Raw genomic sequence first — 18,958 nt, forward strand, 5'->3', positions numbered from 1 at the left:
ATCCAATGACTCCAAATCTTGGGCAAGGAGGTTGTTGTGCACTTGAGTATGTAGTAGTTCTTGTTAAAAAGCTTGCACGAGCCATTAACTCTAACAATGCTTCTGTTAAAAAAGCTTTTAAGTCATATAGCAACGAAATCATTATTCATTAGAGGGTTAATGAACTTTTTGGTCCCTCTAAATATTGCAGATTTCGTTTTTAGTCCCTCCAAAATTTTCCTTTAAGAAATGGTCCCTTCAAAATTTTTCGTCTAAATTATTGGTCCCTAACGTCAAATTTCGTAGCTAATCGGTGGCTAAAATCGTAGCTAATCTCTAGCAAATTTGACATTAGGGACCAATAGTTTAGACAAAAAATTTTGAAGGGATGATTTCTTAAAGGAAAATTTTGGAGGGACTAAAAACGAAATCTGCAATATTTAGAGGGACCAAAAAGTTCATTAACCCTTCATTAGAGCATATTAGCACTTGTCTGGTTCTCCATTTTGGTTTAATGCTTTTTCGTTTTAATAAAAAAATTAACACAATTCTAGTTTAATTTCTTTAAATTCAAGATTCTATTGGTAAATTGTTGGTTCATTATGAGGGAGAAACATTCATATTGAGTAAAACTCTCACCTAAAAGTAAAGACTCACTCAAATAAGTGAGAGAGACATCACATATTCACCAAAAACCTTAATGTGATAGGTGTATGAGTCTTCTTACTTATAAAGAGCTCAACTTCAAATTTTACAAGCAATGTGAGACTAATAGTTCACATTTGTTTTCCTCAATATAAATTATAGGTTATGGTCTGATAAAATATTATGAAATCCTAATCCGATCATTTTAATTGTAGTTTGGTTAATGTCCTAATCTGATCCCTTAACTAATTATAACGTTTCAATTTAATCCCTTAACTAAATTGCTTACTCACTATTTTGATTATTATCAATGTATCATTTCAGATTATCACAACTTAACATTTTTTCTTAACATTTAACAAAAAGGATTAATTTAGCTAACAAAATAATTTTTAAATGACTAAAACTTTTAACTTTTATTAGATAAATGATTAAAGTAAAATTTAAAATTAAGTTAAATGACTTTGTGATTAATTAAATCAAATTAATATTATTACATTTTACGAGTTCTCTCTTTGTTCCTTGCTATTTGAAGATAGTTACGTTTTTTTTGGGACAACTTATCTACCCATCACAAACAATTGGATAATTTACATTTAACTAATCACAAAATATTATTTAATTTTAACATATTTATTTATTAAATTATACAATTATGTGTTGTTTCCAACACATTTTATACAGAACGTAATTTTATCCAACTTTTTAAGCTGGGAAAATAAAAATTCACCATATTTTTTTATACTTTATTATCTAATTTATAAAATTAAGATATAAAACAAAAAGTTAAAGGAAGAAAATAACAGGAGGCAAAAGCATTTTTAATTCAAAAATAAAATATTTGCGTTGGTGTCGGTGTTTCTTGTTGCCAACCCAACATATATATGAGACTAAAGTAGTAAAAAAAAGATTTTAATAACGCGTATGGCTATCTTAAAATCTTAAAAGTAAAGTTGGTTCCAATGATTATGTGAAGTCTCAAATCTCATCATATTTACTGGTAAATCACACGTGCTACCTTACACGTATATTTATTTGATATTATATATATAATTTGTGTAGATATTTATAATATTAAATGATAAATATAATTGTATAAAAAATAATGATAGGTTATAATAATTTTGTAAGATGGTTTTATACTCTTGAAAGCAATATTTATAAAAAAAAATTGCGTAAATTTAACTAATCATGTGCCTCGTGAGAAAAATAAAAATTTTGACATTTGAAAATAAAAAATTTGTGTTTCAAATAAAAACAATTGTTAATTAAAATAAAATATGTATTTTGCTGATAGTTTTCAGTGAGAAAATAGAAATGTTGACATTTGAAAATATTTTTTTAATAATTATGAATAATTTTGACATTTGAAAATAATATTTTTAATAATTATGTTAATTAAATTTATTAATTTATTTATGTTTAAAAAATTAAAAAGAAAAGAGAAAATTAAAATGAAAGTAAAAATATTGGAGAGAGAAAAGAAAAATGATAATTTAAAAAGTTAAAGATTGGGGGACATGTGTTGCATTTTGATTTGTTTGAAAATTGAATAAAATGATTGGATTATAAAAAGACAATTTAGTTCTTTTGTTTTGTAAATTGTTGAGAAAAAAAAAGGATAATATATATAAAATGGTGAATTTTTTTAATGGTTTGATAGTAGATTTGTAAACCGCCGACTTGAAGTGATATGTTACATGGTAAATTAATAAATAAAATAGAAGTAAAAAAAACAAGTAACGAATATAAGACAAAAAAACAAAAGAATGATGATATGCTACATAGGAGAATGGTCCTAAGAGTGTGTGCATTCAAGTGGAAGTCCTTGTGGAAACCTCTTCTTATCTGTGCAGTAATTATAAATCATATAGTTCTTCTGCACCCATCTCATCCTCTGCAAACCAGTTGAGTCAAGCTCTTGTGACAGCCATGATGCAGCAGATGTAGGAGAAGATTTGCATGATGATTTTCCACTGCTCCATATACAAGCATTATTTGCATTGAAATTTCTGTATGAAGCAGTGAATGGAGCTTTCGACCAATCCGTCTTTACAAGCCCACCTCTTGTTGCCCAATCATCAGCATTCCACAGGCTTGAGTATATCCTCATTGCTTGATTCTTAGGAAATGGAACTCCTATTCTTTCCAAATTCTTGAACTCCCTTATTGGTGTCCCGTCCACTGAAAACCTGAAATTAGTTCATCAAAAGTTTAATCACTTCACTATGATAACAATTTATAATAGATCAATATATAGTTGAATTGGATGAATGCTTACACAATACGTTGTGGATTCCATAGAATTGAGTATGTGTGAAAATCTGCAGTTGGGTCAAACCATAGATGAAATTGTTGCTCTCTATTGCCTTTTCCTTGACTAAACACATTGGTGTGAACTATGTAAGGATCACCACTCAAATTTCCCAAGAATTCAAAGTCTATCTCATCCCATGCACCTCCTTTTGATGATAGCTGAATTAATCTATAATATAAGAAAATAAGTGACTCTGGTTTTTACAAAATTATCTATCCTTATTTTTTGTACACCTATTAAAATTGTTGGTTTTTTGGTCTATCCACACAATTGTCCATTATATCTTAATATTTTATTCATCTATATTATAACTTATTTTCACCATTCTTTCTCTCTCTTCACCTTTTTAGTTTTCTACCCTAATCTCTCTATACTTCATTTACTCTTTAAAAAAAAATGGTATTTATGATCTATAAAACTTTAATAAAAAATAATATAAGGGAAAAAATTATTATTGATCTATATTTTTGTATACAAAAATTTACAATTCATTCAGATATTTTTGTAAATGATACCTAAACATAAATAATATTTGTATCAGAAAAATCAATTATTGATCTAAATATTTTTATATAAGAAAAATATTATTTATGATTAAAAAAAAATTTATTAAAAAATGGTATACAGAAAAAAAATCTATTATTGATCTAAATATTTTTTATCCGAAAATTTACTATGCACTCAACATCTTTATAAATGATATCTAAACAAAAATAATATTTGTATACGGAAAAAATTTATTATTGATCTAAATATTTTTATATACGGAAAATGATATATATGATCCAAAAAATTTTATTCAAAAATGGTAAACGGAAAAAAAATCTATTATTGATCTAAATATTTTTATACACGAAAATTTACTATTGATATAGATATTTTTGTAAACATTACCTAAACATAAATAATATTTGTATACGGGAAAAATCTATAATTGATCTAAATATTTTTCTATATGAAAAATGGTGTTTATGATCCCAAAAATTTTAATTCAAAAATGATATGTGAGAAAAAATCTATTATACGAAAATTTACTATTGATCCAGATATATTTATAAACGATACCTAAACATAAATAATATTGTATACAGGAAAAAATCTATAATTGACCTAAATATTTTTCTATATGAAAAATAGTATTTATGATCCAAAAAAATTTAATTCAAAAATGGTATACGGGAAAAAATCTATTAATGATATAAATATTTTTATATACAAAAATTTACTATTGATCCAGATATATTTATAAACGATACCTAAACATAAATAATATTGTATACGGGAAAAAATCTATAAGTGACCTAAATATTTTTCTATATGAAAAATAGTATTTATGATCCAAAAAAAATTTTAATTCAAAAATGGTATACGGGAAAAAATCTATTAATGATCTAAATATTTTTATATACAAAAATTTACTATTGATCCAGATATATTTATAAATGATACTGAACATAAATAATATTTAAATACGGGAAAAAATCTATTATTGATCTAAATATTTTTATATACGAAAAATGGAATTTATGATCCAAAAAAAATTTATTCAAAAATGATATACGGGAAAAAATCTATTATTGATCTAAATATTTTTTATCCATAAATTTACTATTTATTCAAATATTTTATAAATGATACCTAAACAAAAATAATATTTGTATATGGAAAAAAATTATTATTGATCTAAATATTTTTATATACGAAAAATGGTATTTAGATTCATAAAAAATTTATTCAAAAATGGTATATGAGAAAAAATCTATTATTTATCTAAATATTTTTATATACAAAAATTTACAATTTATCCAAATATTTTTGTAAATGATACCTAAACATAAATAATATTTGAATACGGGAAAAAATATACTCTTGTCTACATATTTATATATAAGAAAGATGATATTTATGATTCAAATATTTATGATCCAAGAATGATATAAGAGGAAAAAAATTATTATTGATCTAAATATTTTGATATACGAAAAATTTATTATTGATCTAAATATTTTTTCATTTTAAATATTCTATTTAAAATAAATATATTATGTAAATAAATGCGCGTATCAGACCAGAACCCGTGCGTATGCACGGGTTTGTTACTAGTTTAACATAAAAAATTCTAATTAGTTATGATCTCTAAGCATTAAATAAAATTTCAAATACAATATAATTTTTTTTCATGCATGTATACTTACATAATAGACGGTGACAGTGCCAGCAGAGTTTCCCGGAACAAGTTTAAGTTGCATATCAATTTTACCAAATAAATATTCATTTTTGGATTGAAAGCCAGAGCCGGAGGCTTTGTCGAGGGAGAGAGTAAGAAGATTGGCGTTGTTGAGTATTTTGGCACGACCATCTCCCCATGTAATTTGAAAATCTTGGTTGAAGTTAGCAGCAACAGATGCTACATTTATGAAAAGGAGCACTAGTAATTTGTTGCAAGTGGTAAAAGCCATGATGTTGTGAATTAGTAAAAGTGGTAATGTTGGATATGTTGTGAAGATTGAAGAGTTGTTTGGTGTATATATAGTAAATGAAGAATGTGAGATTTGAAGCAAGTTGCTAATTAAGAGGGGAAAAGGATAGGAAGGTGAGTTTGTGATATAGTACTTGTAGCAAGCTGTAGGTAGTTGTATTGAATTGAATGGTATAAAGAAATTTAGCTGTCAAAAGCTCAAATGATAACTCAACCAACAAACTTTGTCGTATTTAATTAATAGATAAAGGTGAATACTATTAGAGAGGGTATGTTGCAATTGGAGGAGTACACGGTTTAATATTGGATTTTGGGAAGAAGTTGCATGGCTACACACGGTCACTTTCATCATGTAAATAAAGTAATGTTGTATGAATGATATCTTTTTTACTTAGTGGATAAGGTTCCTGTCAACGTCGCCACAATTGACCATATCCCCTTGCAAAGAGGCAGAGAGCAGCCAGCTGGATGTAATCATATTTACTTTTTTCATTTGTTAGATTTGAGCATATCCAAATGCTGCTTCTCGATGGATACTAAATTTTACTCATAGGATCTCTATTGAAACGGATTGTGATCTACAATAATAAAAGAAAGTGCAACCACTACAGTCAGAGATCCTCCCAACCATTAAATCTATTTTCCATTCAATCTCATGTTTAAAAAAAAATACTTGTAGAGAAAGGTAGACACAAATAATTTTATTTTTAAAAATATTAAAAACATACTCATAGAGAAAGGTGCATGGAATCATTTTTCTATCAAAATCGAGATTGACGCATATGCAGATTTTAGAATTACAATCCTTTCAAAATCTTTTCAGTATATGAGAATTCTCTTCCTCATGATCACAAAGAATATACATTCACATTCACTACTCTCCGCAATTCACTCTTAACAAATATCAACTACATTCACATTCACTACTCTCCGCAATGCACTCTTAACAAATATCAACTACATTCACATTCACTACTCTCCGCAATGCACTCTTAACAAATATCAACTACATTCACATTCACTACTCTCCTCAATTCAATTCACTCTTCTTTCTTACATATTAAGTTGAGCGTTGGAGTGTTAACCTTTAATATCAGTCTCCTTTTCACCGCGTCGGAAGCTCAGATTTGCCATGCAGTTCCGATCCTCACTTCATTTCTGCTTCTGAAACGGACTAGTGGCACCGTATGTGGGAATCGACTTCTGATTCTTGTGATTTTCACAATTTTACTTTCTCTCTTTGATTCGTCATTTCATAAACTTCGCAAATCACCGAATCAAGAGCTTTTAGAATCAATCAAAAATATCCATCACGTTCGATCCAATCGATCATCATTTTAACTTTGACTCATTAAATGTTTTAGATATATAGTTCCTATGATTCCAAGTGATTGTTGGATCCAAAGATACTCGTTCTATTATGGCTCGAGAAGTAGTTTCCTTTGCTGAAGCTCAAGCAACAATCAATCAACAACCTCTACTTCCACCTCCTCAGCAAAATGTCGCGAATCCATAAGTAGAGATTTCACTACATCCAGATCTAGTCCATACTCTTCTGGTAGCTAGATCTATCCAATTACCTGAATTGGACTTAAGGTTCCATCTCCTGTTGCACAACCTGAAGTATTACTTGGTTTTTAGTTATTGCGAGCAAATCTTGGAGTACAAGGCGCTAACAATTTGTTGAACATCATGTACGAAACCATGTTTTGCAGGTCAATTATCAAGAAAGGTCTATTAAAGATTAACATGGTTTTGATGATGACAACTAGTATTTGATGATAACAACTAAAGTGCAAGCATAATAAGCGTTTAAAGATACAAGTAGACAAAGCTATGGTTTACTGATCACTACAAAGATCCTTTAATGATGACACTCAACTGGAATAAATCTCAAGTCTCATCTCCAAAAGAATTCAAGTAAGTGTCTGTATGACTGATTTATCTTACAAGTCTCGAAGCTTTTAGCATGAAAGAGAGGAAGTGTGAAAGTCCGCCAAGTCACATCTGAATGAACAATCACTACAACAAATAATACATTTCATAACAAAGCTTTCACCTCAGCCATTGAAAATCTAATGTCAAATGTCCAGGAATGCGCCATTATTTATTACTTTTTAAAAAAAATATATCAAATACCTCAATTTGCCCATATCAAGGCCACTTTCATCCATTTGTTGCCTCACAGACAAAAGAGAACTAGTAGTTAGGGACGGCATAACTTGAGAGATGTATCCTAACCCTCCTTAAGGTTGTATTACTGAGTAGGATTGCTTATAGCAGATCCTGATGCTAAGTCTGGATTAAGGGGGAGATGAAATAGTCATGAATTATCTGAATATGTAGATGCACTATTTTTTAGGTCTGCTATCATTATCACTGGCATGCCATATGGATATTCCGTACTACTAAGGGGTAGTGTAAAACTTAGAAGGAAAGAAGACCTAGGGTCTCGTAACATGGTTTATATAACCCTGAGAGTAGTTGGAATACTCGATACTTCTGGTGGAGGAACCACCACTTCTAGTAATATCGTCGAAACTACCATTTGACATATGAAAGGAGTGGTTACTCTGCTAGTTGTCGAAGTATATGCACCAGCAACCGTCACTTGAATTGGTTGTTCTTCTGTATTAGGAGCATCATTCTAGGGAAGGGAAGGATTTTTTGAATGAACCATCTCAACAAGAGTTTTATCACTCCTCAAACGGATAAACACTTAGACATTAAAAATATTTCATGTATGAAGGACAAAACAAACAATAAAAGACACAAAACACTATTCTGCAAAAGTTAAAGTTTCTTGTACAAAAGGGTTCCACTAGGCGTTCCAATTTGTTTACTGGTGTTTTCACTAAATCAAATCACAAATTTTAGTTCACTTAAGAGATTAAACTCGAAAAAATTCCTATAGAAAATTTGTGCATAAAATTTGAGAAAATGTATGTTCGTGCTTGGATATTTGATGTTTGAATATGGGTAAATTGAATAGAAGTTCCAATTGAGAACGATGCAGAATTGTTTGCAAGTGTAAAATAAATGAAAAAGACAATAATTAAAAGTAAAATAAAATGCTTTGATTAAAGAGTTAGAAAAGAGAAGCAGATTCGTACATGTTTCCTCACAAACTCTTTTCTCTATGTGACTTGGATACTCGAGTTCTATAGGAAATACTAATATAATTTAAGAATATTCATTACATGAATGAAATCAACTTATATACTAAATACATTAACAACCGTTGATAACAATTACTACCCCAGAACTTGACATGTATCCTATTACGCAAGCTTCTGAATTTTGATATGTCTCCACGTGTCCTTGGTTTTTGAACAGACTCTAAATTGTTGTTTACTATTTAAAACGTCTTTACAACCTTTAACTACCTCTGTCGAAGAGGTTTTTTGTTGAATCTTGCAATGTAGTTTCGAAACATCTCTAGATCACCTCCAAAATATAGTAAGTCTAAAAACCTGATAGGAGAGTCGAACTCATCACCATTGTAGCATACTTTCATGTCAAAATGTTAGCTCACTGTAAAACTTTTCGAGATTTTAAACATGTTTTAAAGAGAGAGTGGTCATAATCTTGTGGATCTATTCTTGAGACTCTTTAAAACCAGGCTTAGTGTGTTTTAGTGCTGTGTCAAAAATCCTAGGCTAACACCTTCAATAAATAAATTATAGAAATACTCCTTCCATGTATTCTTTATATCCTTTTCATGAACAAAAAATATGTCTTTTTCATCTTTAACACACTTCATTCGATCCAAGTCTCTTTTCTTTATTTATATTCCCTTAAGAAGCTCGTGTATAAATTTTTATTCTTACTTAGTTTCTAACAATTGGTATAATCCGTCAAAAGTTTGAGTTCTTTCTTCACTCACTGTCTTTATGGTCTCTTTCTTAACTATCTTAAAATTGTCCGAAATTTTCATATTTTTGCACATAGATCAATCTTTAAAACACTCATTTTTTATTTTAACTTTACTCTAAACACTTTAATTTCATCCACCACCATAATTCTTTATCCCTATGTCCAAAACCTCTTGAATCTCCCCATATTTCTCTTTCTACTTTTCTAATCTCTCATGTCATCTTGTCCCACATATCATTTGTATTTTCTTGTGGTTGTATGAAACCTCCCTCTAAGATCTTGTGTTGGAAAATATTTTGTTTTCCACCCTTCAAGTGCCACCACTTGATCCGTTGAGCCCTTCAGACTTCTTTTTTCACTCACCACTTGACTATCATATCCATAACCAATAATATAAGTTGGATAATGGAGTTCTCTCAAAGTATAATTTTATTGTCCAAGTAAAATTTCTAAACAGATTTCCATAAAAGAAATTTATTTAAGAACATGTAACCCCACTCTTAAATGTAATAAGATGTTATTTTTTTTCTATAACAAGTACTAACTGTAATATCAAAAGCAAATGCAAAATGTAGGATGCCTTTTATACCCCAGTGTACTTCCTTAAAACATCTCAATAAGCTCTCTACATACCCATTTATACCCCCTTCTACATTTTTTTTTCTCCTAAGGTATATTCTAAAACAAGATTTTTAATTCATCTAAAAAATTTACTTTAAGGTGTTATATTAATCCAATTTGAGGTGTGTAAACACTAATAATATTAAAGGTGTCATGATGCACCATATATTTTAGGGCTATGATATGATCTCCTAACATTTTTATATCACAATATATTTCTTTCACTCCTTGTCTAAAATAACTCTAACTCCATTTCTCAATCTAACTTTGTTATGTACCAAAGCCTAAACTGTGAAATGCCTAATTCTTTTACTTTTCTACCCGCCCACTTAGTTTCCGATAGACACATATAATTAATATTCCTTCAAACCATAGTGTCCACTATCTCTATATATTTTTCTATATTCCATATTTTTAAATGAATCATATTCTAATGAAATAACTTTTTTGCCCACACCCCTTTATAAAAAATGTGAGAATGCTTACTTACTTTTCAAAGCATCATGACAAAAATGCATCGACCCTTACTCTAACATTTTGTACGTACTCGAGTTATACTCTAACATTTTATACATACTCGAGTTATATAGTGCGTTGCTTATGGTCAACATTTTAACGTTCTCATTATTACATACTAGTAAAAAACCCGTATACCATTTTGTACGTACTCGAGTTATACTCTAACATTTTATTACATTTTATACATACATTTTATATCAATAATAGATTTTTTCCGTATACCATTTTTGGATTAAAAATATTTAATCATAAATATCATTTCTCGTATATAAAAATATTTAAATCAATAATAGATTTGTTTCCCGTATACAGACTTCATTTTTGTTTAGGTATCATTTACAAAAATATTTGGATCAATAGTAAATTTCCTATATAAAAATATTTAGATCAATAATAAATTTTTTCCCGTATATCATTTTTAAATAAAAAATATTTGGGTCATAAATACCATTTTTCGTAAATAATAGATTTTTTTCCATATAAAAATATTATTCTTGTTTAGGTATCATTTACAAAAATATTTGGATCAAAATTAAATTTTCGTATATTAAAATATTTAGATCAATAATATATTTGTTCCCGTATACCATTTTTTGATAAAAAATATTTGATCATAAATATAATTTCTCGTATATAAAAATATTTAGATCAATAACATATTTTTTTCCCGTATACAGACCTCATTTTTGTTTAGGTATCATTTACAAAAATATTTGGATCAATAGTAAATTTCATATATAAAAATATTTAGATCAATAGTAGATTATTTTCCTGTATATTATTTTGGAATAAAAATATTTGGATCATAAATACCATTTTTTGTAAATAATAGGTTTTTTTCCATATACAAATATTATTTTTGTTTAGGTGTCATTTACAAAAATATTTGGAACAATATCCAATTTTCGTATATAAAAATATTTAGATCAATAATAGATTTTTTGGCCTATTCCGTTTTTGAATAAAAAATATTTGGATCATAAATAACATTTTTCGCATATAAAAATATTTAGATTAATAATAGAATTTTTTTTCCCATATACAAACTTCATTTTTGTTTAGGTATCATTTACAAAAATCTTTGGATCAATAATAAATTTCGTATATATAAATATTTAGATCAATAATAGATTTTTTCCCTATATCATTTTTGAATAAAAAATATTTGGATCATAAATACCATTTTTCGTAAATAATAGATTTTTTCCATATACAAATATTATTTTTGTTTAGGTGTCATTTACAAAAATATTTGGATCAATATCAAATTTTCATATATAAAAATATTTAGATTAATAATATATTTTTTGGCCTATTCCGTTTTTGAATAAAAAATATTTGGATCATAAATAACATTTTTCGCATATAAAAATATTTAGATTAATAATAGATTTTTTTTCGCGTATACAAACTTCATTTTTATTTAGGTATCATTTACAAAATTATTTGTATCAATAGTAAATTTCGTATATAAAAATATTTAGATCAATAATAGATTTTTTCCCTATATCATTTTTGAATAAAATATATTTGGATCATAAATACCATTTTTCGTAAATAATAAATTTTTTCCGTATACAAATATTATTTTTATTTAGGTATCATTTACAAAAATATTTGGATCAATATTAAATTTTCGTATATAAAAATATTTAGATCAATAATAAATTTTTTGAATAAATTTCTCCCGTATATCATTTTTTACTAAAAAATATTTCGATCATAAATATCACTTTTCGTATATAAAAAAAATATATTAATAAAAAATTTTTGGAAGAAAGAAGTGAGAAAGTGATAAAAGAGAAAAAAAATAGAGAATAAAGAGAGATTTGATAAGTTCGATAAAATATAAGAGTTGTATTATTTTAATAATAAAATTAAGAACTTTATGGTACAAAGACCAACAAACCACAATTTTAATGTGGTGGCAAAAAATCAAATAAGGGTATTTTTGACTTTTTCACAACCATTAATTTTCTTATATTCTAGATTGATAGATTATTTTTGGAATAAAGAAGAGAGAAAGTGATGAAAGAGGAAAAAAATAGAGAATAGAGAGAGACTTGATAAGTTTGATAAAATATAATAGTTGTATTATTTTAATAATAAAATTAAGAACTTTATGGTACAAGGACCTAAAAACCACAATTTTAATGTGACGGCAAAAAATCAAATAAGGGTATTTTGAACTTTTCCACAACCATTAATTTTCTTATATTATAGATTGATAGATTTTTTTTGGAATAAAGAAGAGAGAAAGTGATGAAAGAGAAAAAAATAGAGAATAGAGAGAGATTTGATAAGTTTGATAAAATATAAAAGTTGTATTATTTTAATAATAAAATTAAGAACTTTATGGTACAAAGACCAAAAAATCACAATTTTAATGTGGGGGCAAAAAATTAAATAAGGGTATTTTAGACTTTTCCACAACCATTAATTTTCTTATATTATAGATTGATAGGTTTTTTTTTGGAATAAAGAAAAGAGAAAGTGATGAAAGAGAAAAAAAATAGAGAATAGAGAGAGATTTGATAAGTTTGATAAAATATGTGTTGTATTATTTTAATAATAAAATTAAGAACTTTATGTAACAAAGACCAAAAAACCACAATTTTAATGTAGTGGCAAAAAATTAAATAAGGGTATTTAGCACTTTTCCAAAACCATTCATTTTCTTATATTATAAATTTGTTGACAGTCTAACAAAACTTTTTTTTTAATCCAGACTTGAAAATAAGCATATATATTAAACTATCATATATAGAGTTACTACTATTATAAATATAAAATATAATATAATATCTTAAGAGTAATTTAAAATTTAAAAATTCCATTTTTGAGTACACAATCAAAATGCTTATCAATTTTGTGTAGACGCGCTTATTGATCATAATGAATGGAAGATAGATGTGTACAATACTATCAAGTTGTTTTTATTAGACGGTCAACAAATATAATAGTGCCCACTCTCTTACTAGAGCATCTATCTCATACACGCTTTGCAAACATTTTCACCACATTCTTGATTTTATTTTCTACATTATGTCTTGAACTTGTTTAAATAAAAAATAACTAAAAAAATAATATTTGATTATTATTTTATATCAGCTATATCACTATCTTTATTTAGTAAACAACTAATAAATAAGTATTTTTACTCAACTAAAACTAAGTTAGAAATAGTATATATTTTTTAAATGTCAACTCCATACAATTGATATAAATTGGAGTTGGAAATCATTAATTCTATAATCTTATTGATAAAATATTTAAGTATAGAAATATAACATAATATCACAATTCATTAATAAACAACTGAACATAGTTAACTTTTGATTTTGAACTCTATTAAAATTAAAAGATTACATTGACTTGAACGAAAAAAAATAAAAAATCTGAATATTTATTTTTTCATTATATCAAAGAATAAAGAATGAATTGATATGAAGCAAATTACAAGTAAAACAAAATGAATAGGCCTAACTAAAAAGAAAAACAAAAAATTAAATCTTGAAACATATAGTTTCTATATGAATATAGAAAGACTGATTAAGATGCAGTGCACTCAGTTGGAAGTCCCTGTGGAAATCTTTTGCTGTCATTGCAATAATTGTAAATCATGTAGTTGTTCTGAACCCAACTCAATCTCTGTTGACTTGTTGAATCCAATTGTTGAGAGTACCAAGCATTGGATGATGAAGCATCTGCATTGAAATTCCTGTATGAAGCTACGAATGGAGCTTGATTCCAATCTGTTTTGACAAGACCACCTCTTGTTGCCCAATCATCAGCATTCCATAGACTTGAATATATTCTCATTGCTTGATTCTTTGGAAATGCAACTCCTTTTGATTCCATGTTCTTGAATTCTCTTATTGCTGTTCCATCCACCGAAAAACTGCATTCAATGAATATACACATGATCATCATTAATCAACTCATTGAATGAATTTGAAATGTCGACATTCAAATTTGTAAAGAGTACTTACACAATGCGTTGAGGATTCCAGAGAATGGAGTAGGTGTGGAAATCAGCAGTTGGATCAAACCATAAATAGAATTGTTGTTCTCTGTTTCCTTTTCCTTGACTAAACACATTGGTGTGAAGAATGTATGGTTCTCCAGTTACATTTCCCAAGAATTCAAAATCAATCTCATCCCAATTTGATCCTTTTGATGATAACTGCATCATGCCATAGAAAAAGTAAATAATTAGGAATTTGCAACTTGAATTAATATTAATATAACTATTATTCTAGCATATTAATTAACATTAAGATAGTAAGAGTTATTAGTACTTACATAGTAAGCAGTGACAGTGCCAGCAGAATTTCCAGGTACAAGCTTGAGCTGCATGTCGATGTTTCCGAAGAGATATTCGTTTTTGGATTGAAAACCAGAACCAGAGGCTTTGTCAAGAGAAAGAGTTAGAAGTTGACCGTTGTTGAGTATGTTGGCACGACCATCTCCCCAAGTTATATCAAAGTTTTGGTAGAAGTTTCCTGCAGCATATGTTGTGGTGAATGAAACAAATACCAACAGAGAGAGAATAGTGATGGTTGGAAGAGAATGAAAAAAGGCCATGGTAAATATTATAATTGAAAGTGTATGAAAATCTTGGAAGAGAAGTTGAAGCGATGATGGTTGCAGAGAAGTGGGAGTTGTTATTTATATAGTATGAGTGGAAGAAAGGAAGGAACGAATAGAGGAAAATGCAATCACTCGGATATGTTGCCGTGTACAGCTAGCTGTCGTAGTTTTTCATTCCATCATGAGTTGGTGCAAATATTATTTATATAGAATAGAAGAGACGTGTTTTAATAGGCAGGCACTCCACACATGATATCACATTGCATCATTTAATTTTATCTTATTTAATTAATTATTAAATATTATATTTTTGATTGTTTTCAAGACATTTTACATTGAAGGTAACACTACCCAACTTTTTGAGTTGGGTAGATAAGAATTCACCTCATTTTTATTCTCAAAACAATGTATCAGATTCTATATACGTTATTAATGACTAAACTTCTTATTTGTTCCAAATTTTAATTTTGATCTAATTACATTTTTAATAACCTAATTTCATTAATTGGAATGTTCTAAAATTTAACTTTAAATAAATTACCATTCTAACAACTTAATTAATTTTATTTAGACATTCTTAAATTTAAAAGTAACATAATATTCAAATATCACTATATATAAATAAAAGTGATTCTTAGTTAATAAACAATTTTGTGAAGTTGAGTTAAAATCAACTAGCATCATACTAGATGTAGAAAAACAAGGAGAAAGTACGTATACAAAAATGAATTCATATTTCTGTTAAACAAAACTTATTATAGTATGTTTTAACTAAGGATGTGATTAAGAAAAAAAATTAGGTTTTGTTTGGATTGATGGAACCGGATGGAGCGGAATAAGATTGAATAAAAAGATATTTCATTTGAATAATTTAAAAATGAATGGAATAAAGTAGAATGGAGTGATATGAATTTCATTTTATTTTATTATTTACCACCATTTTATTTCCTCTTCAATTTGAACGGAATGAACAACTTATTTTATTCCGTCTTAAAATTTCCGAACAATAAAATAGTATATTCATTCCAATCTACTCTATTCCGCTTCATCCAACTCTGCTCCGTTCAATTCTGCACCATTGATTTTATGATATTTAAATAGAGTAGGAATCCACTCTATTTCTTACCCTCCATTTCTTTTCCATTACTATAGTCTAAGATTGTGGAGACAATAAAATTTGTTTTTAAAAATAATAAAATAATTGCAGGTGGGTAGTTTGAGTCTATCATGCAGCCAACCAAACATATGAGACTCAAAGAAATAAAAAAGAATTTTAATGCCGCACATTTACTTAATGGCTATGTAAAATGCAGAGTTGGTTCCATTATTTATGTGGGGTCTCAGATTTCACATTATATTTTTTGTCCAATAAAATATCAACACCGCCATCAGACAACCGACTTTGAGGATAGGACTAAATCCAACAAGAATTCCCATATAACACTTTAAAGAGAATTTCTATGTTCCGATAAAAAAATTGGATTGTTCCTATTTAATAAAACACAGGAGATAAATTCAACACATATACTGCTTTGTTCTACTTATAGAATTTGTAACTTTGAATACATTATAGATCAGCCAAATCGATTGAAATTCAATTTTTGAAAAGTTCATTCTATTTGATCTAACATATAAAAATAGTTTATATACTACGAAAAAACAATTTTGATCTTCAATTTTACTATACTCATCTTGAACTTCAAACTGATTTGGATGTTGGAGTGTTAATCATATAGGTCCATCCCACGCCAATGTTCAAGATCATCATTTAACCAACTCTCTTCATTTTTGGTTCCTTCGTGGAGCTTGAGCATCCAGTTCCGGTTCCCGAACAAAAAAGTGACGCCGTTTATGAGAATTGAGTTATGATTCCTACAATTTCCATGATTTCATATCCAATTTTTGATTCACCAAATCATAACATCCTCATGCTACCGAATTAAGAAACGAATTGGCTTCTGATTCAAGTGTTTTCCATGAATTGAACGAACTCAAAAGTTCCAGATCTAGACTTTCGCAACTCAAATTCAAATCTCTGATTAACTAGTTCATAACTTCTACAGATCTCACAAGCAAGAAGTCCACAAAATAGTATAAGAAGGAGTCTTAGATCCTGACCTAGGGTGTGTCGGGCTCTAAAGGCGATTTCCATGAAGACTGGGCAAAAAATTTACAATTTGTCCCCGACCTAGCGTCACCCTCTTGCCAAAGCTCATACCGAGAAAACGCCTTCAAGATACCATATGTTCATAGTTAATGACACGCAGATACGACAAATTTGTAGTCAACTCCAAGCGTCGATCCAATACCGTGGTGCATTCTGTGGATACAACATGATTTCCACTTGATTCACCAGGGTCTCCATTGATCGGATATCGAAGTAGTGGACCACTGGAAGTGCCCAGAGAAAGGTGTGTTGAATGCCAGTTGCAAGAAGAAAGGCTGGTGTCAGCATCTGACCACCACTAAACATTCTTGTTCCAAAAGTAAGACTGGAAAAAGAGAACAAATATAAAGTATATGACTATATCTCCGATACATATTTAATGCACTTCTGTGATTTTTATACGGCTTAAGCATATTCCGAGCTTATTTTGTATCTCATGCAGACTGAATGCATTTATGTAATTTCGATACGGGTTAAAACACACTCTATATCTGGTCGTGTATCTAATACATACGTAACACATTTATGCGGTTGCGATACAACTTAAACACATTCCAAGTCCAATTGCGCATCCGATACAGACTAAAAGCATTTATGCGATTCCGATACGGCTTAAAGCACACTCAATGTTCAGTTGTGTATCGGATACGAACTTAACACGTTTTTGTGATTCTGATACAACTTAAAAACGTTCTAGGTCCAACTACGTATCTAATACACACTTAAAGCATTTTTATGATTCTGAAACGACTCAAGTGCACACCTCGCATCTAAGGTCTATTAAACACACTTTTGTGTAGATGACGCACCCTCCATGGATCTAGCCAACCCCTAGATTTGGGTGGTGGAGATTGGAGACGTCCACCTCGATCTAGGCCAAGCCCCGGGAGAAGGGACGGGGATCCTAACCTTGGTCGACGAACAATCCCCTATGACGTGGAGCACAGTTCAAAATATGATTACATGAACTTAACTTAGCTGATCACAGGCATCACCCGAGAAGCACAAACAAATCGCCAAATGCGATAAATGAATATTCAAAGCAATACACTACTACAACAAACGATGAAGACAATGATCGAATACAACAAACCAAAATGATAGTAGACATCAGTAAATCCACCAATTTGCAAAAGTACAAGGAAAATTTCGAAGGCATATGCCATTTTATTACAATCAAGTATGCTGCTTCTTTCGTAAATCAAAGCAATAAAAGCTCACGCCTACGACAAATATTTCACCATTACTGATGAACAATGATGATGATAAATAGAAAACTGGCGCAAAGCTCTAAAGCTAACGTCATCATTAACATTAGATGAGACAAAAAGAAATTTCCTTCATCTGATTCTTCTAAGGCAACATCTTCTCCACCAAACTCTCAAGTGCACACCTCGAATTATTTTAGAATATTTTCCATAATAGAGTTTAAATAGATATTTAGGTGTAGACATCATTAGATTCTTGGCTTAATAACACTTTTGATCCTCGTATTTTGACTAACTCACGAATCTGGTCCCTCCATTTTAAAACAAAACAAAGCAGTCCCTAAACTTGTTTGATGGATGCAATACTGGTCCCAAACCCCATTTCCCCTCCAAAAAAAGTTGATGTGTCCAAATTTTAAATGATGTGGTGATTATGTGGCATTACATATTTGGATACTTAAATTATTAATTCATCTAATTAATTTATAAAAAAGGACAAAAATATTATTTCTTAAAATTATTTTAGTGTTTTTATCCTATTTTATAAATTAGTT

General features: G+C 28.7%; 2 protein-coding genes across 3 annotated transcripts; both read right to left on the reverse strand.

Moving 5' to 3' along the window:
• Positions 1-2,226: 2,226 nt before the first annotated feature.
• Positions 2,227-5,670, reverse strand: LOC131628297 (probable xyloglucan endotransglucosylase/hydrolase protein 23). Of its 2 annotated transcripts, none has more exons than XM_058899149.1 (3): positions 5,137-5,670; positions 2,906-3,099; positions 2,227-2,816 (listed from the first exon to the last, which is right to left on the reverse strand). In XM_058899149.1, exons 1-3 carry the CDS (start codon positions 5,398-5,400, stop codon positions 2,423-2,425), a joined length of 852 nt encoding a protein of 283 aa, XP_058755132.1. In that variant the 5' UTR covers positions 5,401-5,670; the 3' UTR covers positions 2,227-2,422. The 2 variants fall into 2 exon arrangements, with proteins under 2 accessions (XP_058755132.1, XP_058755135.1); XM_058899152.1 differs by having other exon boundaries at positions 2,906-3,109; positions 5,137-5,440.
• An 8,156-nt stretch (positions 5,671-13,826) lies between these two features.
• LOC131628316 (probable xyloglucan endotransglucosylase/hydrolase protein 23) lies at positions 13,827-15,180 on the reverse strand. Its single transcript, XM_058899166.1, has 3 exons — positions 14,742-15,180; positions 14,429-14,622; positions 13,827-14,337 (listed from the first exon to the last, which is right to left on the reverse strand). The coding sequence occupies exons 1-3, from the start codon at positions 15,021-15,023 to the stop codon at positions 13,989-13,991; spliced, it is 825 nt and encodes a 274-aa protein (XP_058755149.1). The 5' UTR covers positions 15,024-15,180; the 3' UTR covers positions 13,827-13,988.
• Positions 15,181-18,958: the final 3,778 nt, after the last annotated feature.

This window comes from Vicia villosa, linkage group LG1 (genome assembly GCF_029867415.1).
Source record: "Vicia villosa cultivar HV-30 ecotype Madison, WI linkage group LG1, Vvil1.0, whole genome shotgun sequence".
Taxonomy (NCBI): domain Eukaryota; kingdom Viridiplantae; phylum Streptophyta; class Magnoliopsida; order Fabales; family Fabaceae; genus Vicia; species Vicia villosa.

Bases quoted from the DNA above. Each gene is read 5' to 3' on its own strand.
- LOC131628297 (XM_058899149.1), bottom strand. From the start codon at position 5,400: ATGGCTTTTACCACTTGCAACAAATTACTAGTGCTCCTTTTCATAAAT. The intron at 3,100-5,136 runs GTAAGTATACAT...AGATTAATTCAG, and splicing joins GCACTGTCACCGTCTATTAT to CTATCATCAAAAGGAGGTGC. The intron at 2,817-2,905 runs GTAAGCATTCAT...AACTAATTTCAG, and splicing joins TGGAATCCACAACGTATTGT to GTTTTCAGTGGACGGGACAC.
- LOC131628316 (XM_058899166.1), bottom strand. From the start codon at position 15,023: ATGGCCTTTTTTCATTCTCTTCCAACCATCACTATTCTCTCTCTGTTG. The intron at 14,623-14,741 runs GTAAGTACTAAT...GGCATGATGCAG, and splicing joins GCACTGTCACTGCTTACTAT to TTATCATCAAAAGGATCAAA. The intron at 14,338-14,428 runs GTAAGTACTCTT...CATTGAATGCAG, and splicing joins TGGAATCCTCAACGCATTGT to TTTTTCGGTGGATGGAACAG.